Below are 23488 nucleotides of genomic sequence, written 5' to 3' on the forward strand. Positions count from 1 at the left end.
GATGGAAAATTAATCAATCCCACCAGGTGTTTCTTACCTTACTATCAGCACAGATTCAGTGTCTCACAAATGAACGGGGTAAAAAAAAAAGGGGAAAAAATTTAGGGGCTGGTTAGGCAAAATTTGGAAAGAATGAAAGATTCAAGTTTCCTGCACCTCCTCAGCTAGTTCATTTCCTCTCCCAGACTCGCACTGCTCCAGCCACATGGCTTCCCATCCTCACAATTCTGCTGTAATGAAAGTGAGGTCAAAAAGAATCAGACTGAATAGTACCTCTCAAAGAAGCAAGTATTTCAAGTGGTGAGTGGTAAATCTTTTGTTCTGTGATCCTGGTCATCATCAGATGTTCTCTAGTTTGTCAAGCATCACAAAATGCTTGCCAATGTTCAGGTCAGCCCACTAAAACAAAAAAGCAGCTTAGAAGCCAAGATTAAGATTTGCCTGAAGGGGGAGTGGATAGAGAAGTTTGATCCAAACACTAATGGCTCTTAAGAAATTTTATGTCGTATACCTCTTCTCATATGACAGAATGCAAGTTTTAGTTCGTTAAAAGTTTGGGGCCATAAGCAGAACATTCATCTAAGTGGAAGACACACAAGTGCCCTCAGTGGAAGAAGCTGTGAGCAGACTTGCACATCCTTGCTGACACAGAGCATTTAGAATTTAGAATTAGCATTTAGAATTATTGAAGTCTATTGTTAATGTAAGTAAATTGAAAGGCTTTCTGGTCCTTATTATTTGTATAGTTAGAGAAGTCTTGCTACCCTCAGAGAGCATGAAGGCTTCAAGCCAGCCCAATTAAGATTTATTAGCTCCAAGTCCTAGGTAAAAGAAGCACAACCAAAGTTGCCCAGTCTTCCAGTGATTTGGCAAGTACTTCCCCCTCAGTGCTTCCACTTGGCTGACAGCTGAGTTTCACTTTCCTTCCATTTCAAATATTAAATATTTTCCAAATATAAAGACACTGTTTATGAAATATATATATATCTATGTATATATCTATATATTTAGTGAACTCTTGGGAATGAACCCAAAACATTCCTAACACACCAGTGAGGAAGGGAAGTAACAGTTTGGGAAGCTGCCAACACATGCTTTCTTGGATGCAGCAGAAAGAAGACTCAGAAGCAAACATGTTTCTTTACATAAATAGCAATGTCTCACATTCAGATTTCCCCATCACAAGGGATCACAGCACATATTCAAAGATCCCGTTATTCTGCTATTTGTCCCCAACTCCTACCCAGCCAATCCCACACTAGTTCTAGATCCTTATTCAGCAGTGGTACTGGCATTGTGTACAGGAAGGCCCCTAAAGTGTCTTCCCAAACTGAAGACTGAGATCCCAGCTGGAAGGAAAGACAAAATATGCATCCTTCCAGACTCAAACATAATCACTGCCATGCAGTCAGACTCTTAGCTTCACAGATGGACAGGGTTTGGAGGACCGAGGGATTGGCTCAGGCAATAAGGAGGGAAGCCAAATATAAATGAGTTATGACTTCAGGAAATATATGGCCCCAAAGGAAGATTAGAGAAGACCAAGGTTCATTATATCTGGAGGGTGAAAGCACTTTTTAGTGTATGTCCTCCTGACCTGTGATCAGCCTCTGCAAAAGCTGCAGTGGATTTGTCCAGAATACTACTTAGGGAAGCTCTTGGTCTGCTAAATAAGAATTACTATATCTCTTGGTTGGAGTTTGCTGGTTTGAGATCTGTGTGATGCCAAGACAACCTGCAACTTTCAGAACATGAGCTCTGCTGTCTGTAAGCCACTCTGCAAGAGGCAGAAATTTGATTTCGATCTTTTGGCTGAAAAACACTGCACCAAGCAGAGTTATTGGCTGAACTGTCTAGATTTATTTCATGATATTATACTGTGATTAAAGGAGAGGTACATAATGCAGCTGTATTAATAAAAAAAAATTATAAAAATAAATGGCATTAAAGTGAATCACAATGTATTTAAAATACTTCTCAATTTTTCTCAAGTGCTGACAAGATCCATCTTTTTAAAGCATTTAAGCTGAAAAGCAATCATCACCAGTTGCCCGATTTCCTCACAAGGCTGCCAGACAAAAATATTGTCCTGTACAGTCTTTCAATTGGTGCAAGGAGGGTACACAACCTACACATTTTTGGTAGATTTCTTAGTCATAATTAAACAGATCCACTGGTAACAATTTTAATACCTGTACTTCCATCTCAGAAACTTTCATAAAATATTTATGCACAACATCCTTGTGAGGAAGAGAGGAATTCTTCATCCAAAGACAAAATCTCCACCAACCAAGTAGAGTCCCTTGCATTCTCGGTCCAGTGATTTACTGCAAGTTTCCTTCTTCCCTGGTGCTATATAATTATAATGGCCTTCTCAAAAGGGAAATTATTTTATCAAAAAGGTTTGTGAGAGAGACAGTGTTAGTTCAATTTTTTAAGTATGTGTTTCTTATGAAACACATAGAAAAAAACTGCCAGTTTAATAATAACAGTTAAGAATAGAATGTATGCTTTTCAAAATTGTATTCACTTCTTTTCACATTTTCTCTATTTCTTACATTTACTGGCAATGAGATTAGGAAGAAGTCCACCTGAAGATACTGACTAAACTCAATAAAGATATTTCCACTTTTTAAACTTACAATAAAACAACCATGGTCAAAAAATCAGCTTTACAAAAGGCTAGCCAAACTACATTAGTATATAAAATGATATACGGTAAGGAAGAGTTGCTATAAAAGAAAAACTGAACTTCTCATCTACTGGAGCTCAAAGTGAAGTAAGGTACAGACAGAAGGTAAACTCTCAGCTGTTGTAAATTATCACAGCTCATGGAAGCTTGCCATTTTACACCTTCTGGGGAATCTGAACTTCAAAATTATATAGCATTTTCCTTCCAAGTATCTCAAAGCAATTTATAAGCAGTAAAACTCAAGCTTCTCTGAGAGAAGTGTACATTTCAACCACTTTCACAAAGCGGGAACTAAGAGAGAGAAAAATTAAGTGGCTTAATCAAAATCTTCTGTCCCCTCAAGATGTCCAACTGAGTCTCTTTACTCCACTACAAAAATCCTGTGGAGATTTTGGTGCTCCATGCCACAGAGCAAAGTCTGGTGAGATGCAGGTATCGGAAACTGAGGATAAAACAGTTCCCTAAATATCATCTGTCAAAAGTACTTGTGGCATTTTTTCAGCTCTAAAGTACATCTCCATACAAGCAATAAAACTGCATTTTTTTCTTAACTTTGGAGCAGCAAAGACAAAACTATCCCATAGTGTGCTTCAAGTCCACTCTTACTCTTGTGCAACCAGGTCCTCAAACCACAAAGGAGTTTCCTCTCGAGTCATTTGGAGCTTCTCTACAAAGGCAGACCTACAAATGCGCTTCTTGCACCTAACTTGTTGTTTCACTATGATAGAAGGAGCAAGCAAGGCCCAGTGTAACTCCTAGCAATGACACTCCATACTTAGAGATGTGTGGTTAATGTATGAGCTTGTGTGTAGCTCCTATTGCAACAGAATTTACAGCTACCCCACTACTCACAACCACTCTATTTTCCTGTGCATTGCAATGACTGTCACAGCTGGGAGCGTACAAAAATAAAATGAGCGAGCTGGGATTGATCACACTGGAAAGGCTCGACTTACTCCTGCAATCAAGGTAAATTTTGTTTTAACAGGATCATCAAAAAAGGAATTTGTGGAGGATGACAAAGCAAAGCAAATAAAACAAGAGCAAAGCAAAGCAATAAAACCAAATTCAAAATATGGCCTCCAGAAACAGGATCTTGCTTTTTCCAGAGACACAATCTCACTTTTTCCTTTGAAACAAGTCCAGCCATAGATAGTTAGAAACTAAAAGGAAGTCTCCCCATCATAAACATTCCTAAAATGTAGATTCATAGGTCCCTAAAACCTGACTCTCCTTTAATAATTGGATCAAATGGCAAGAAGCTCTGAGGTAAAAACTTCTTGCCATCCATTTTCTAATTCATCAGAAAATGCACAAGTTTGGACCCTCCATCATTTGTTATGATGGTAGAACCAACATTGCTAGGTGCTTTATATACGGTAAGTTTTTCTTAAGCTGCAAAGAACAGAAGCTTATCTCTTCATAAACACATCTGTCTAACTAGGGCTCTTAACTGTGATTTTATTTCAGTTTAATGAGATCAGGGTTTATGATAGCTTTTATCTTTTCTGGAACAGGGTAAGGACAGAGCACATGGGAGGTGGAAAAGGATCTTCCTCCCAGGAGCCATCATTTCAAAATCTAGACTCACTCTTTTTTATTTTTAGAGGAAACATTCAGGCTGACATCAAATGCATTGAAACTTTACATAGCCACATTTAGCATTAAAATAAGTTGCTGGTACATAATTATAAGTGGAAATGACAATTTTTCACCATCTGATACACATTGTTTTTATTGCTATTCCTCTCTTGTTACTTTTACCTCTGAAATGTATTTTAGAAGTGTAGTGGCTCACTATGGAGACAGGAACCGACAAGCTTTCATCAGTAAAAGTTGTTAGAAAATGAAATAGGGACAAAATCAACAAAATTCTATAAAAATGCAATTCAGCTCTGTGAAAATTAGTCTAAATAGTTCTTGAATGCAAAAAGATTCCTATTCCTTTCTTCCCTATTGTTAGGGTATAATTTTCTAGGGATTTAATAGACAAATCCAACAAATCACATAAAAATGTATCATTTTCTATAATAATCTTTACAACAGCTATACAGGACTTGTATGTCATTAATATCTTTGGTCACACACAAAAACGTACTCCAAAGTATATGCTCTTCTTAGTTGGTTTATAAATATGCAGGCTCTCAACACACTGTTACTACAAAACCACCGAGGTCAAATTTTCCAACTGAAATCACAGAATGGTTTGGGTTCAAAGGGACCTCAAAAGTCATTAGTTCCGACCCCCCCGGTGTGGGCAGAGTCCATTACACCAGCTTGCTCAAAGCCTCATCCAATCTGGCCTTGAACACTTCAAGGGATGGGGCATCCACAGTTTCTCTGGGCAACCTGTTCCAGTGCTTCACCACTCTCACAGTAAAGAATTTTTTCCAAATATCTAATCCAAACCCACTCTCTTTCAGTTTAAAACCATAGCCTCCTGTCCTATCACTATGTGCCCCTGTAAAAAGTCCCTCTCTAGCTCTCTTGTAGGCCCCCTTTAGGTACTGAAAGGCTGCCACAAGGTCTTTCTGAAGCCTTCTCTTCTCCAGCCTGAACAAACCCCACTCTCTCCATCAATTTATTGACTATCATTTAATCCCCACATGACGGGCTTCAGATTAATGCAGGTATCATTTTTAAGCGATGAGTTTAATTTTTCAAAATCAACTTATCTTTCTCATAAAAGCTATTTCTTTTAAAAAATAAGTCACACACTTAGAACTACATTTGTAAATGATTTAAGACTCCAAATGTATCTAATGAATTAGGAACATCAGAGCTTCCCCGCTACAAGATTAACACAAACATAAATTTATTATTTAAACTGACTAAATAATATCTGAAGCAAACAAACACCTGCAACTGCCAAAAGCTGAACCTCATAAAATGCACACCTCTACTGTTTCACATAAACATTAAAATAGGCTCCACCCTAAAAGAGCACTTTGAAAGCTTTTCAGCATAGATTTTCACTTCAGAGACTGTGATCTTTAGATCTGTCATTACTATCCCACATAGACCTATAGCTTGGAAGCCACTTCACAGTAAGGCTTCTTAAGATCTTTTTGACAAATGCATTTGTTGTAATTTCTTCCATTTCTCCCTGACACGAGGGAGTCCAAGGTGATCAAAGGAGTATAAGGAACCCTTTGTCCTAAGGCAATGAAACCCCCAGCCATGCAGATCACTTGCACATCTGGAAGCTGCCAAGGGTGGCACAGTTGGTGTAAGCAAAGATGTGCAGGAGTGTCACTGCTTTTCTATCTCCTTGCCTCCTCAACCTCCTGGAGCCACTAGTGTCCTGGTCCTGGAGCAGAAGTGATAGCACAGGACAACAGCTAATCAGATCTCAGCAGTCATGCTGAACTAATCCACTTATTAGCAGGTCTAGACATATGAGTGCAACTTTACTACATCTGCCTTGGCACAATTATTTTAGGTGCTCAACCCCAAAACTAGATTCTAAATATCTTAATATATTGATGACAATTTGTATGATTTCAGAAAACCTAGAATTCAACTTTCTTTCTTTCTTTTCTCTTCTTTGGCTTTGTAGTTACAAATAGAAGTAATGCTTCTACCAGCTCCCAAAGGAAAACTTGTTGAAATATGGAGCTTGGAATTCTCACAAGAGCTTCTAATTTTCTCTCATTTTCCACAAGCTTAAGTTGACTGGTAACAGTGTTAAACAGCTTTACTGGGAGTTTGAAAGAGTAGAGATTACTAACATTTATATCTCTGGATGGAAGACATTAATTAAGGCAGAAACAACAGACTGCCTCATTTGATCATCTGCGGTATCTGTGGGTTGTAGACTTCATGTTATTTTCTTTAACTTAAAAATTAAAGTAATTTATATTTCCAATCACACCTGGCTTTCATAATAGCCTCAGCAACCTTTTTTTATATAACCATATACGTGTATACTAATACAATTATACTCCAGCTAATCTCCAATAGATTAGAGCCACAAAGAGCATAGCAGTCAACACAAACCCCACCATAACAGACAAATTCAAACACAGAATGTAATAACACGAAGTCTTGCTGCATGTACACCTTGGTGTTCTTCTTTGGCTTTCTAAATAAAAATGCACATCCATTGCTTAGCTGAAGAAGTGACCTAAATTCAAGAGCTATGGGCACAGTAGCCTTTCTAAATACTGGTGTGATATTCTGTGCATTTCTGAAGGTAATCTGGGATAAATAAGGTGAGGCGATATTACTGTAGGACAGTGAAACAAAAGTAATGCTCTTCAGTAATTCTCTACTGCTCACAGCAATAGCAGCAAAATAATCAAGTTTTCTGATTGGAATCAACATGCATCAAAAAGAAAATTAGAAGAACATGCAATTGTTCCTAACATAAACCCAGTTTTAATAGAGAAAATCCCTTTCTATACTGCTATACTTGATAAATAACAATAACAATATTAGCTAACACTGGAAAAATAGGAGGCAGAAACTTTTAAAAGTTCAGAACAAAAGCATATGTAAAGTTTACAAAACTTTACTGTCAAGGACAAGATTAAGAGCCCATTAGAATTAAGCTAAGGCAGACAAAGGGGTAAGGTGCTTCATAAAATAAGGGGACAGCGCCAACAGGGGCAGCATTTATTTTCCCTGTAAGCCAAAATGCCATTTTGGCATATTACAAATGATGCAGAAATTGTATCAGGAAAATAGTGCATGCCCTGAGCACATCAGCAGGACAATGTGAGGTTCCGCTGCTTGATCCGCATATCCTGCATGAACCCTGTTTAGTCCACAGTTCCAGTGGACACTGACCTCCTGGAAGCCCTTAGGTCACAACTACCAGCTTGGCCTATATATAATAGATGTCCTACCAAAAATATTGCATATGCAACATTAATCCTACACAGTCTGGAGATACTGTAAGGAATCAGGGAAGATACCTATGTTTATGAGGATTAGCCTTAGGAAAAGGAAATATACATCCTCTCATAGGTTATGTTTTCCCACTACTTTGAGGGTAACTATGTGATCTTGCTTGCAGCTAGTCATGATACACACAGTGCAACAGTGGATACTGGGATTCACAGGTGGCCCTCTGGTGCTTTTACATAGACTACTCATGAAAAGGGTACAAAAAAGGAGGTGAAAGCACTGCAAAACATGCATGGGCAATATGTTAATTTTCCCATGTAGCCTCACCAATTCACCTCAGTCTTGATATGCATCAAACTCCTTTTTTCTCTCCTACGTCTCACTTGATGAGAGGCTGACACCTACATTTTAGTGTGGTGGTTTTCTGCTTAGGGTAAATACTCACTAGGAACGAGCATTAGACCAGACATTATTTCACTTATTGCCCAAGAGAGCACTTAAGCTTATTTCTTGCACAGTGAAAGGCTAATATACTGCTTAAACATAACATTGACTACTGAGATGCTTTCCTTCACTTACTATTTTATGTGATTACTTGTTTTGCACTAAAATTTTAGTTCACATTTAGCAAGGCAATTAGGCCACATTTCATCAAAACATACATATATCCCTGAGAAAAATTATTTTTGCTCTCTCCATATTAAAAATTGCTCTGCAATACCAAAAGATTGACAGAAAAAAAATCAAGTACTGTACTGAAGTATTGGCAAGCTTTTACTGGAACATGACAACCCACTTTAGAAACTGCTGTTCTGCATAGGTAAATGTGTGCATCACTGGGGATGAATAGAAGATGTCTTTGGGCCTTTCTGCCACAATGTGTACACCGCAAAATATCCTACAGCAGGATTTCTGCTGAATACTTTTGGCCCTCCACAAATGTCATGAGGAAATTCAAAATGGAGCTCAAGTATAAAAAAAGGCAGCTGAAAATAGGGCACTTTACTCTCCATTAGAAGAGGATAAACATGACTGTAATAAGAAAACTGGATTTGTACATTTTTTTATTTTTATAAAAGAGATGTTAACAACTCATATTGACCTATAACACTGTAGCCTTCCTGTCATTTATTTTTCTATTTATTTAAGCAAAGACAATTCTCTAATATAGAGACCAAACACCGGTTTTGGACATCACATCTGAAGGAACAAAAAGAATAACTAGTGCTACACTTTCATATGTGGAACATGTACTTCATGAACTCAAGTTCAGAATTTACATGCAAAGAAGTTAACAGGGCTAGAATGTCTTAGGAGACTAGCCCTGGAAAAGACACAACAAAGTTGCATGTTTTCTAGCTGAATAAACCACTCATGTAGTTTTATTTACCAGTTTTTCCTAGATTCCTTGCTTATCAGTTGATTACCAAGAAACCAAGATGCATGGCAAAGTAAAAAAAAAAAAAAAAAAAAAAAAACAAAACCAAGAAAAAACTTCTAACCTTGGCTTCAAAAGCACTGAAAAATATTAAAATTGGTCTGCTTTTAATGTTAGCTGTTAAAAAAACATATATCCTTTAACCACCTACTTAAACAGTAGCAGAGATGGAAGAAACTAATCTATACTGATCTCACATTAAGACTTATTTCCAAATGTGATTTGGGAGTTGACCTTGGATGAAAGGCAGTATTTAATACCTGACCAATGTGCTGTGGGGAGACAGAATGATCCAGTAGATATTTCTATATGTAACTATTAGTATGATCTTTGAAATACGAATATTTAAGCCTTGTGACACTGAATTTGTCACAAGGCATAACTGTATTACAACTAAGGCTGACATTAGTTTTTTTCATAAATCTTGGGCTTGCTTTCTATTCGCTAAGGTTCCAAGAACAAGCCCTCTACTGCTACATTTCTCCAACACGTTCCATCTTACAGGGTTGGTTACTTTTTCAATTATCAAGAGAAAGAATTCACCTGCTTCCTTAAAGTAGAGCCAATGAGCCTATCTTATAATGGCTAATTATGAAAAGACTCACTTTTCACTTCAAGATAAACTACACATTTATGTCCTTGTCAGGACTGCTTCCTGTGGAAAAAATTAGTGCTGCACAGATCATGATGAAGAAGAAAAATACTAAAAATTAGTTTCTTTTCCTCCAACTTCTTCAGGATTCTTCCTTGGTCTCTTTCATCTTTTTTTTATTTAATCCTTTCTTACATGTCACTGTTTTAAGTTTACACATTTTAATGCAGCTGACAAACAATAAATTTCCTATATACAAAATAATATTTCATAATCTCACATGCTAGTAAAAATGTAAAAACTCAATATGAAACCAAATCTTATGTCAACTAATAATCATTATTACTAGCTTAGCCTACCTAAAAAACCCCTAATGATGGAGGCTAGTAAATTTCTCCAATTTCACAGCCTACATAGGCTTTCTGGTGGGCTTTGTGTTGTTTATTTGTTTAAGAAATACATCATTATAGTCCTTGTCTATTGTCTCCACTTAAAATAAGACACTTACATGAAGCCAAAGAGTCTGAAAAATCAACAGGGATTACTGTAGCACACTGCCATTACTATTACTGTTTAGCTTTCTCAAACTTGATCTGTTCACAGCTGTATTTCACCATATTCACTAAAATCGTCCAATTGTAAACTGGTAGTCTAACAAAAACCCAAAATGTGACAGATAAGAACTGCAGTCACTTCAGTTTAAATCACATTCAAGCATCATTCTGTGTACACATTTTGATACATTGAAATAACTGCCTTAATCTTTATGTGCATTAGGATCAAATCACCCAGTGGACATTGGGAATTCCAACTAGTGTAAATAACTGTGCTCTGCAGACAGTGGCACCCTTTTCAAAGGTTCTCTGAGGGAAACTTTAATTTGTGCCTAGGGCTCCGTGGCAGCCTACTAGCAAAGGTGCCTTGGGGACATGCTGAATTAATATCACCATAACGTGCAGGCATGTGTGTGCAGGAGGCCACACTAGTCACAGGTAAGACAAATCAAATGGTAGCATCCCCCCATCGGCTTTTCTATTATCTCCCCCACTTTGTGCCAATTTCCTCCAGCTTCCCCAACACCTCTTGCTTTGCTGTTCTTCCTTAAGACATGGGATGGGGATTTGTCAAAGTCAATGAGCACTTTATTACAGTGAGAGTGCTCAGTAATGAACAATTCAGCAATTTAATGAGATTCTGTAGATCTGTCTCCAGCCTGTCCATCAAGTTTCACTTCTATAAAGCACCCTGACACTAATCCTCTGGCATGCCCAATCTTTACCCTGGGCTGAATATTAGATTCTTCCATGGTATATTGCATTACCACTATAACCTTAGCAAAAATGATGAACTTAACTACACTTGAGGCAATATAGCTGGTCTGATTTGATTTTCTTCTATTGGGTTGACTATGAGGGAATTACTTATTTACTAAGATAAAGCAAAAAACCAGTTTATTATTTCCTTCTGAATGCCCAAATTGGTAAATATTTATATGTGTCTTTTAATTTATTCTGCAGACCTGGAATATTTATAAATATATATTTTTTTCCTGGTTGCACAGACTGAATTAAAGACACCCATGCACGTTTTGCCTGCAGCGGAAAACTAGTTTAAAAAAATTCTTCAGAACAGCATTAGTAACCTTTAGAGAGGCAATTACGATAACACTTAAATGGACAGTGTGGAGTTTGTTGTCACTCAGAAAGCAGCATATTACCTATAAGTATCTCTCCCCAGTATGACCCTGCAACAGAAACAGAGCGTTTGTCATATTTGCCTCGCGAAGTGCTCATTGACTGGAGTGCACACAATTAAGAAAATTATTTCTGAGTCTTTCTGCAGGACAGGACAGTGACACAAGATTTAAAAACTCCTGATGCCTAAAATGGAAGAAAAAAACATCGCTGCCACTTCCCAAATATCATTACAGCAGGTTACAGACAGCATATTACTCTGGATGCGGTTGCTCACTACTGAGCTAGCATGAAGTTGACTTGCATGGCTTTCTGCAGCAACTTTTCCAGCAAAAGTATACCCAAGCATGTAGCTGGGGGATTTCACTGACCCTGCAGAGAAATGATGATGAAACCCTATCAGCCAATCAGACATCTCCATGAATAAGGGAATGTTGGCTAGGACTGCAGAGTACTGTACTGTGCCTAAAAAACCTCAACCAATCCCAACCCATCATCATGTGTAGTGTGCTGCAGGTTCTGTTGTACAGGTATCCTCCAAGGATTAAGATAGGAAAAAGTCTAACTTCATATTAGTATTTGCAGAAAATATCATCTTTGTAAATACTACATAATCTAAAGGCTCAAAGTTTTGGAAACAAATATGCCAGTTATTAGTCTGAAGAGTTAAGTTACATCTACATACTGGTTTTGTGGTTTGAAGAGCTTAACTTGAAAATTTTATTCTTTTAAGAATAAATAGTTTGTTCCTGTGTGACATTATTAATCCACAGAACATGAACTGACCCACAGATAAAAACACATTTTACACTTAGAGAAAATGATGGCATACAAATGTAATTATTTCCTCAGAATAATCCAAAATATAAGTAGATAAATAATAGGCATTGAAATATAAATCAGTTTTCTGACTCACAGTCTTCTCTGTTGGATCGATATAACCTGTTTCCTAAAAAGAATGCACAGGTTTCTTTCAAGCAAGTTATATTCTGCCTTGAAATACAAAGGAATACTTTCCCCTATAAAACATGACAATAAAAAGGAAACAGAGAGAAGTCTTTGGGTAGCCAATATTATAGAGATTGCCTTCCACTATATCATGAATCACAATTTTTAAAGACATATGATAGGAATGTTTCCAAGGATAGATTTTGGTTTAGTTTTTGTTTTTCTCTGAAGAGGTGTTTTTTTTCTATTAGGTTTCCTCCCAAGACACACACTTAGGGTCACAACATAAGGCTTTTATCTTATTAATACTCTATGGGTAGCAATCTGGCTATTTTCTAGATCCAGCTTTTTTAAAGGAAGTGATTGCCACCTCCAGCTTTTTGCCACAAACCTTTCACTGAAGCTTCCACTCATCTCTTAGCAGAGCTGCCTGTGTGATGATTCTCTAATTTGCTTCAGGCAAAGTCAGCTGTGGTGGCCCAAACAATTTAAATGACTACTGAAGTTACACAGCTAAATGTGACTGATGTGAATGGGACAGACTGCAGAAGCAGGTTTGCCACCAGACTTGTAGCACTAGCCTCATCAGAGGCAATGATAATTGAGTTGCATGCATCAGCCATGTCTTCCCACCAACGAAATCCGATCTGGAAGGAAATCTCGGGCTATATTTAAGTAGCACAAGTTAAGCAGTATGACAAATTTCTCTTTCAAACAAAGTAATTGCATTAACACAACACAACATTTTTGGAACTTCATTTAGAAATTTCCCTCAGTTGTTATTCACAGTTTTTGCTCAAGTGCTTATTCTCCCTCGAGATTGCTCCAGGGTTTCAAAACAACAGATTACTGCTATGGTTTATAGAGTATCACACATTCTGGTTGTTCACCAATCTCCTTACCTGCCAGATCTGTTCTTCACTGAGTGAAGTGAGTCTATCGCTTTTAAAAACCTCTCGAAGAAGACAGTATGGGAGTGCCAGAACTTCTTCAGGATGACTCTTCAGTAGCTCAGAGAGATGTTTTACTAGGAAGCCAATGACTGCATTCTCCAACAAAGTCAGGTTGAAGAGGTCCGCAAGCTTATACAGGTCCAAGTAATTAAAACTATTTAATTCCTAAATGGACGAAGCAAACAAAACACATCTCAGAAAAACAAACAAACAAACAAACACAAAACAGAGAATAAAAACCCCCACAGGTCTCAGATAATGATAAAAGGTCATTCTTTTGGAGCTGTGGAGAAAGAAGGCAATATAACCTGAAATTAATTAACACAGCCTCATTCAAAATGTATGTGTAAATGCTACCAGTGCATATGCTTATACATATGCACTTGTAGCATACATGTACATATGATAGTACTAATTTATATTGCAACTTCTAAGGTTATATGTGCATAAAGCATCTATAAGAAATATGGATTAGCACATACTATAATAAATCAGCATGATTTACACTGTATGACAAGAGCTCACAGGACCTAACAAGTGCATTTAAAAAATATATTTGTTAACTACTATGATTTGTTACAAAGCAGTTGTTTGTTCATTATTTATTGTTTTGATTGAGCTAGAGCACCTGTGTAGTACAACTTCTAGTTCCATGAAACCTCACAAAATACAAGATGCTTAGCTACATCTTATTATGTATGAATTTTTCTTCAGTGAAAAAATTAACCCTTTTTTTTTCCTCCAACCACTGACATCAACCTGTAGTACATGTTGGCCTCCTGCTTTTTTTCCCCCTCCTTCTAGCAGCTGAAAATTTGAAGACACAAAAGCTACAGTAACTCAAGGCAGTAAGCTTTTTCCATCCTGCTAGCAGATGACCTATATTTACGGGCTAACACTTTTAACTTGGCATCCCTCATAAACTGGACATAAATCTGGACAACTAACTACTGCTGTTCTAGACCATACTGCTCTCTTCAGGAGAGAGGCCAAGAAGTCACTTGTATCATACAAAAGTATCCAGTGCATCTGGGAAATAAGCATGTTTACTCATTTTCTCTGTTCTTGCTGTACGCTCACACCTCTCTTCCTCTCTCCTCCACAGTCCTGGTTTTCATCTTTCAATTTCCTGCATTGCTCCCTATCAGCTGCCTTCTCTTTGACCAGCCCCATGTGTGAAAATGACAAGAAGTCTCGTCAGTTTCACTTTGCTGGTTAGTTAACATAGGGACTAGAGCAAGGAAGAGAAACAGACTAAATTAAGTCAATTTCACTTTCACTGCTCTGCTGGATGGAATGGCAGCACCAAATGAAACTGACAAGAAATCTTGTAAATGTCAAATGAGCTGCACGGCTGGCAGATAGAGCAGAGCAACAGGGAAGATGGGAAAGTGCGAAGAGGGGTTTTTTGGAATGTTTTACGGACTACATCTTGAACGTGTGAATTGGGTGCCTGTCCCAATGACTGTGGAGCTGTTTATGCATATGCAATGGAGAGTGGAGAAAGAATTTTTTTTACCTGGTTAGAGGAGTCTGTACTGGAGGGAATGAAATCAAATTCCTGTGCAGGTTCCTGCTTGTTACATAACCTCCCAGTCTGAACAGTGCACTTCTCTAGCAGAGTCCTACACTAAAGATAAATCCTGTTCATTATCTACTTAAACAGCTGCATAGGAGTTTCACACTGCTTTCTTGGAAGAACAAAGAAAAGTTCTTTACGTTGTCAGAACAAGCACTAACAGCCATCATCCCAAAAGCCACAGATATTCTAGTGTCGGCTCCTCTTCACACTAACAGAGGAAGTAGGGATAAATCTGCAGTTGCAGAAAGAAAGAGAAAGGAATGAATTTTACATGAGAAGTATCTGGTCTGTATGCTTGCTCGGTGACTTAATATCCTCAGATCACAGATGGTACCTCACAACACCACTTCTGTTAAGGCTATGCAGTGGTGGCAACAACACATAAGAGTCTAATCAAAGTAAACATCACAGTATTTGACAAGCAACAACCATAGTTCATTGTCCCGGGTTTGGAAAACTTTCTTTTCAAAGAACTCACTGATTGAATTAATGCCAAATGTCAGAAAGAAATTTAGAAGAGCTCAGTGTGTATTTATTGAGCTTTTTTGTAGTCAATGGCTGTATCTGGGGAGCATAAGAATAAATAAATAAATAGATGAATAAATAAATGAATGAATGAATGAATAATCAAGCACGGTGACCTGAGGATCAACAGCCCAACTAAAACAAATGCCTGATCAAACCCCAAAAAGTGTCAGTGGAGAAGGAGAGGTGGCTTTTAGAGGGCTTCAGAAGAGGATAATACTGTGGATAACATAATAAGATCTTTCCTCATTAGACAGAAACAGCAATGAGACACACAAATGCAGTCTTCCCCTGAAAAGCCTTCACATTTTCAGTGAAATCTGAATGACACTGGTAAGCCTTCATTTTTGGTTTGGCTATTTTTCATGGTCATCCAAACTCCCCTATGCCCTCAGATCAACACCAGCTGAAGTTGTTTTTATGAAGGCTGCCTTAGAGTTGAAGATACTTATGGATGGATAAATATAATCTCACCAGTTATTTATTTACTATACTATATAACTTATTTCAGATGCTTGTTTATGTATGTGTGTTTATTTATTTATTATGGAGGTTATCTGTTTACTTATTTTTATTGTGAAGTTTGAGATGATTTTTGATGCTTCACTTAACATAATACACTAGTGACCTGCTGGACTTACAGTTTACTGCTTGATGAATACTGTAAGTATGTTTTGTTAAAACTGGTCTTGGCCTGGAATCAGAAACATTTCATTTTTGGTTTTGTAAGGTTAGAGTTGATCTACAGGTTTGTATTTCACAGACAAAGAGTCAAATAGTGCTTTAGCTTTTACAAATGATAATTATCAGATTGTCATAACAATATTCAAATCAAGATTATACAGTACTGTACATTACTGTCTCTGTGATGATACTAGAGGGCAAAAATGTCACACTGAGATTGCTCGGTGTACAACCCAGATCAGATAACTTTGCCCTTTATAAGTACTAAGACTTTCAGAAATAGGCGAAAATGCAGTAGGTAAGTTAGTTGCAAGAAAAATGCACCTTACTTTCTAGCTTTAATAAAATCCCACAGGAAGGATCAAAGCAATTATTGCCAGCTGAGTCTGATTTGAATAGACTTTTCACATTAAACACTTAATTGAATTAAAAACTTTGATAAATGACTAAATAAGTTACTAAACAGGAAATTTAGGTGTGGTCATGGGTAAGAGTACTGGCAGTCTCTGTTTTCCACAGATTTTATTATATTGTGTTAAAAGAGCAACCTTAAAATTTTAAAGTAGTGTGTAGCTTTCTTCCGGTACTGTATTACAGTATGTTCTTTAAAAACATGCTATACAAAACAGGCTTATATCAATTCTTGAACCTCTTAATCTCTCTTTTTATAAACTTTTAAGTATATGCCCCTTATCTTTCCTGAGCCGAAGGACGAAATATGAACACAAGCAGAACTGTCACTAAGAGCTGAAGAGAATTAGGGAAAGGTAGCGATCCTATCTCTTCTAATATGATGTACGTTACACTGCTGAAACACACTCAGACTAAGAAAATATGTATAAAATTATATACAGCACTTACAACTGAAGATGAAATTGTTCTGAAATATCACAGTAAACTCAAACAAATTTAGTAAATTGGCCAAATTATTTATCAGTGTGTACTGCTAAAATAAGAACTACCTTTGATCCTATGCATCCTACTTAGTGCACATCCCTCCACTGAAGTAAGGGAATCCACTGTTCCACACTACTGGTCTTCTGATTCAGTATTATTAACCTTTAGACGCCAAACCAATTTAACAATGAGCTGACATTTAAAACCCTCATAAAAGAAAATCTATTTTCCAAACAAACATAATCTGAAAGATGACAATATTAAATATTCAAAATAAATTATGTGACATTGTCCATATTTTAATGCAGAGGTGTATTTTAATATAGAGATATGATAAACTGCCAAACAGGAAAAATAGATATAAACATTATGTTTAAATTACTTCCAAATCCATCTTTATTCATTTGTATTTTAAAGAATAATTGCCTTGCACAAGCCAAAGAAAAGGATGTAACAGATTGATAAATTAGAGTTAATCATAACCAAGTACACAGCAGACTACAATATACCTCTATTCCTCTGCTCCGTGTTATAAATAGCAGAAAAAGCACAAGGAGAACTAAGGGGAAAGAATGCATTTCTTTATGACCTTATTTGAAAGATAAACTCCTTGGGGAAATACAATTTATTCAGATTATCAAGACCCTGCTGTGCAAATCTACAGTCTGGGAGCACACTATGGAGATCAAACAATATTTACTTTATTCTGTTGGGTATAAAAGCTTTTAATGAATGCATAATTAAGACAGAAAAAGTATATACAGCTTTAGAATTCCACTGCCAAGCCAAGCCATTAATATCCAAAGTATCGTACCCAGTTGTAACTCCACCTGCTTCCTATTTAGATTACAACACTGTTATAAATCAAGGTATTAAATGACTAGCCCGGCTGCTGTAGCAGAGAAGAGTTGCATGGCGACACTACTTCCCCTTTTCCTAAAAGGAGTTCAGCCTCCTTAAAGCAAAAAGACCCCAAATGTGAGGTCTATGGGGCAGGGACGTGGTTATTTAAAATCCTTAAGCAGCACCTAGCACAACAGGTCTTGACCCTACGCCCTCCAGGTTCTCTGCTACATTAAATACTGTGAACCAGCTCCACCATTCAGAATAGAACCTTGACAAAAATCATAGCAAAGATGGACTCTAAATAGATAAGGCATAGTAACAAAATGAAAAATTGTAGTGACAAAAATACACTTGCCTGACAACAAAAGCAATCAACACAATTTTAAGAGAAAAGAAACACCGTTCTGTTGGTTCTAGCTCTCCCTTTCTATGTAAAAGCTTTTAATTTGCAAAACCTCCCACACTGATCAAAGAACTAACAGAACATGAACACACTCAACAGCACAGCAATGGACAGGCATGTTTTTTGAGCAGAAGCACAAAAAGTGTATTTTAGATCTTATTTGAAATTTCCCTCTATCAAACACTAAAGCCATCCAGTTGAGCCATGAAGGGCATTTTGCTGAAGCCTGGTCACAGTGGAACAGCTGGGTCAGAATTTTTCAATGTATAAAACTGATTACATTTATTATAAGTGCAGACTGCAGATGTTTTTATAGGCACTGGAAAGGACGACTTTCTAACTGATTCATTTTATAAAATAATTTTTCTGGTAATTACACTTTCTGTAATTATTTGTTTTCTTCTTTAAGCATGAAAAATTTATTTGCATCCTTGCTGCTATTACAAAGTAGGTCTAGAGGTAAGTAAAAGACCAACAATATCAAAATATGTCAGCCCTATTATTTTCCCTCTTCTCTATGAGAACTCATTTCCCTTCTCACTTAGTGTTTCTCTATGTCTGCTTGGTTTTCTGGTTCAACCCTGCTGGCTGATGCTAGTGAGAATCCTCTTTGAAGGCACAAAGGAGGCCTGTGAGCTTCACACGAACAGCAGAAAGACATGACATTCTCAGATTGCTCATGTGATGACAGAAATGTGTGGTCTTCAAAAAAGAAAGTGAAACATGCCATATGCAGATCCTCTAAAGTAAAACCAAAAAAGCAAACATTTTCTAGAATCTCAGCCAGATTAATCTACATTATTAAATAGTACAAATATTTTCAATTGGCAATCCAGTCAAATATTTTAAGTGACTCTGGTTATACATACCTCTTACATACTGCACACACAATTATGTGTATCTTGGAAAGAAATATAATAATGAAACATTACGACTACACAGTTAAAGTTTCATGGGACCAGTGGAACAACCACAGGTAAGGTTCTGCAGAGGTTTCAATAGCTGCTTTCCCCTGGCTAACGATGTTGCTGTAGGAACTTTTAGAATTTTCTTAGCTGTACCTGGCACAGAAACTCCCCAAATGAAAAGCTTCACATCTCACCAGGTACTCCTGGCCAGATAACTGTAGCACTCAATACTATTTAACAAATAAAAAACACAGGGATAAAGTCGAAACTGAGGATCTTCTAACCCTTCACGTGTCCCTTTTATACTATTTCAGAGAGTAGAAACTGAAAAGGAAGATTTGATAAGATTTATCAGTGTTTACTGGTTTTGCCAATTATGGGAGCTTTCCTTGTCTTCAAATATGTTGTGAGGAATGCCATATTCCATACATATTCCTATACTCTTTACTCCAGTAGAAATCACAAAATATTGGTACATAGTCTTTACAGATGTTGTATTATTTTATATTTTTGCTAGCTCTTCAGAGTTAGTGTATCTATCAACAATCATCAATTTTTTATGGTAAACATTATCTTTTTTTTGTTTTTGTTGCTAATACTGACAAATCCAGAAAGAGCAAGTGTTGTCCTTTAGAAACCCAAAGCTCATAGGAGTAGCAACTAAAATAAATAATTACAAATAAAAAAAAATAAAAATAGGACTGTAGTGTTACTTCCTTTATGTATATATATTTTACAGGATCTAATAGCAGTTTGAGGCCTTTACTTATTTTAAGCCTATTCCTCTACCATACCGTACAAGCTCATCAAAGCATCTTCAGCATAAATTAAGAAAGATCCATACTGTTCTCAACTAGTATTACAAGAAGGCTCACCTGATTTTGAGACTCTATCTCCTAATTTCCATCTTAATTTACTTAGGCAGTTTATATGCATTTGCTTCTGTGCCAACATTATCTTTTAGATTTAACAGCACTATGTCTCTCTCCCTGCTCCCTCTTCCCCCAGTATTTACTCCCTTGATATATTTACAGAAAGCAATCATATTCCTCCTCAGCCCTCATTTTGCTAGACTAAGCAAGCCAAGCTCTTCTGATCTCCTCACATAAAACAGGCCTTCCTGATCATCTTAGCTGCCCTTTTTTTTATCTCTCACAGTAAGATTTCATTTATTCTTCTGCATGGGCAAACTCTTCACAGTGTTCACGATTTTTCAGCAGTACCTTGTAAACTAGCATTAATACTTCTTTAGCTTTATAAATTACTTTGCATGAAATGGACTCAAACTGCCTTTTTTTTGATGGTATCACTCCAGTAGCTCAAAGCCATCATATGATTTAATACATGAAAATTCTCTACAAACTTGGTCCTGAAGTGAGACACAGTAACAGCCCTTCCATCTGTTAGGCAGGACAGAAATAATATGATATGTTAAAAATTAAATATGATGCAATAGATTCTACTGAGGATGCTCGGAAACTATTTTCCAATTACTTATTTAATTTCTTTCTATATTTGAGTAACAAATCTTGTAATTGTCCTGCTCCATACCAGTTACTCACTAGGGGGAAAAATTATTTCAATAATTTTCTTAAGATTTGTTTCAAATTAGACCTGGACAGGCTGGATCAATGGGCCAAGGCCAACAGTATGAGGTTTAATAAGGTAAAATGCCGGGTCCTGCACTTGGTCACAACAACCCCATGCAGCGCTAGAGACTGGGGGTGGAGTGGCTGGAAAGCAGCCCAGTGGGAAAAGACTTGGGGTGCTGATTGACAGTCAGCTGAATATGAGCCAGCAGTGTGCCCAGGTGGCCAAGAAGACCAATGGTATCCTGGCTCGTATCAAAAGTAGCGTGGCCAGCAAGACCAGGGAAGTGATTGTCCCTCTGTACATGGCCCTGGTGAGGCCACACCTAGAGTCCTGTGTCCAGTTCTGGGCTCCTCACTACAAGAAGGACATGGAGGTGCTGGAGCGTATCCAGAGAAGGCCAACAGAGCTGGTGAAGGGTCCGGAGCACATGTCCTGTGAGGAGCAGCTGAGGGAGAGCTGATATATACATGTGCCCTGTAATAAGCCCAGAAAGTGCCACTTTTCTTGAAGACCTCTCTCAGGCAACAGCCTGTTACCAAAAGCTTAAGGCTAACAAAGCTAATAAACAGCTAAAAATTGAGAACTGGAAAAGAGTAACTGTAGTAAGCTGACCATCTAACAACATCAGAGAATGAAACAAATTGTCTACAATATGTGGAATGATGAGTTAATACAGACAAATTCAAATCTCAGAAATATTTGCTATACAACCCAAAACAACAAAACTTTGTTAGAATTTTAAAGGAGTATGTGATACTCTATCCACAGAAAGGCTGAATCCGGTGTAGGATAACTCAACAATGAGGATAACTTTGATAGACAAAGCAGAATCAGTCACCTATCAAAAATCAGTAGTTCCTAATGCAGTATAAAATTACATCACTTGAGCTATATACTAACATTTGACTTACATGACAGGAGTAAGGCATCAGAAGAGGAACATATTTTTTTGAAACTTCGGAAGAGCTCAGTTTTCCAAGTTTACAAGAAATACTGGCAGCATAAAATGGGACAAATTTAACACATGGAGAATTAGGCAAAGCTGTGTGCTATAATATTTCATAAATTTCATACAGCACATACTTACAGTAGGATGCATGTTAGATGGATCAAAAAATTGTTCAATGACAATCTTGAATTTATTAATGGTAACTTATAAAGCAGTGCAACTTCTTTCAGTAAGGCCCTCAAGGAAACAATTCTTGATCCAATACTGCTAACAGTTTAATTGAAGTAGAGAATGGTAAGTTTTGTCCACAGGGTCTGCAGAAGATTCTGCGAGAGCAGTTGGGTAAGAAATTATGAAATTATGAGAATGACAGGATGAGTATGGTCAGGCTTTCCTTTTAAAGTAATCACATTAAGAAAAAAAAAAAAAAGCGTGTGTATATCTATATCTGTCTGAGAACCAGTAAAACAGCTACACAGATATAGAAAATATACCAGGCTCTATTTGGCACAATACTGACAAGCCATCAGGAGGCATCGAAAAGCAGACATAAATAGCAACATCAGTTCTTAGAACAGTGCTGTGGCAAAAAAAAAAAAAAAAGCTTGTCATAAAATGCACACCAAGTACTGTCCAATAAAAGAAACAAACCCTCTTGCTGCTTCCACATTGCAATTTTTAGCTATTTTTCAATTATTGGTCCCAGTTCTGAAGTCCACATTTTAAGGATATGGAAATACTATAGGCTGGAAAAACAACCTTACAAGATTTAAGGTGCTCAGCTTAGATTTTTAAAGAAAGACTGCTGGAGGATTTGATCTTGAGCAAAGATATTTATAAAATGCAGAGAATATACGAAAGCAAAAAAAGCCTTAACTGAATTTTCAGAAAATAGTTTCTAGCGCATGAATGTAGGATCAGAGTTACTCTGGCCCAAGAACTAGGAAGTATAGGTCTATCTGCGTTGTTATCATGGGATTATGAACTTTTTGCAGCTCTGCATTAAAAAAAATGACTGCAATAAAAAAAGGTTTTTGGCAACTGTACAGGTAAAGAAGGAAATATTTGCGCAATTTGACCTCTGAGGTTATAACGGTTTCTCATTTCTCTCAAAAGCAAGACTCGTTGCCGCTGCAGGAAGATATGAATGTACTCAGCAGTTAAAAAAACCTGATTATAAGTATGTGAATGATAAAAAGGCAACATTTCCATTTTATTTGGAAAACTGTTATTTGTTCAGGTATCTCTATGCTCCTGCAATATCTGACCTCAACTCAAAAATCACTAAGAATTTTTTTTTTTTTAGCTCACGGCACGAAAATCAAGGCAAATTCTCATTTTAGAGAAGAAAAAAGGAGGAGCAGAGGAATAACTTAGAAGATTTCCCATGATGCAGAATATACAAAGAACAGAACCTCAAATGCCTGGAACCCACTCCAGTGCTCTAGTAGTTAGATAATTCCTGTCTTCACCAACTTTAACAGATTTTAAAGTTATGGGTACAACTCAATATATCAGCAAAATCTCTGCAACATGTTTTGTATAGGCATTTTTCCCAGTAAAATACTGTACAACACCCTGTTCCTAAATTTTTGCAGTGAAAAGAACGTCTCTCTTTCCCATAACTAGGAACTGTGTGATTAGTAGGCTTACAATGTAATAATCAGAACTGATTTCAGGAGGTAAACAGCATAAAAAGGGATAGTAGTAGGCCATAAATGGGTAGAAAAGTAAAAGAACGAAAAAAAATCTGGAAGAACAACCGAATTAAAAAAAGAAAAAAATCGGTATATGTCAGGATCATGGGGAGCTGGGTCATATTTTAAGCATTATTGACTAGGGATTCATTCCCTTGGTCAGAAATTATTATAAATCTGACTTTCAACATCCGAAAACCTAGAAAAGGCAAAGGCCAAACATAAAAAATGGGCCT

The 23488-nt window shown here is 37.0% G+C and overlaps 1 protein-coding gene across 7 annotated transcripts in view; it reads right to left on the reverse strand.

Moving 5' to 3' along the window:
- Positions 1–23488, reverse strand: part of KLHL32 (kelch like family member 32) — a 123836-nt gene that overhangs the window by 25670 nt on the left and 74678 nt on the right. For 6 of the 7 annotated variants that reach the window (XR_010429342.1, XM_064649917.1, XM_064649920.1 and 3 more), the window contains one exon: positions 13118–13333. Coding sequence is in view for 6 of the 7 variants with exons in the window: in XM_064649917.1 (XP_064505987.1) it covers positions 13118–13333 (216 nt within the window). In the remaining variant the exon portion in view is untranslated. Of the gene's footprint in view, positions 1–13117; positions 13334–14687; positions 14799–23488 lie in introns of all 7 variants that reach the window. The other variant, XM_064649924.1, reaches the window with a different exon arrangement.

This window comes from Pseudopipra pipra, chromosome 3 (genome assembly GCF_036250125.1).
Source record: "Pseudopipra pipra isolate bDixPip1 chromosome 3, bDixPip1.hap1, whole genome shotgun sequence".
Classification (NCBI taxonomy): domain Eukaryota; kingdom Metazoa; phylum Chordata; class Aves; order Passeriformes; family Pipridae; genus Pseudopipra; species Pseudopipra pipra.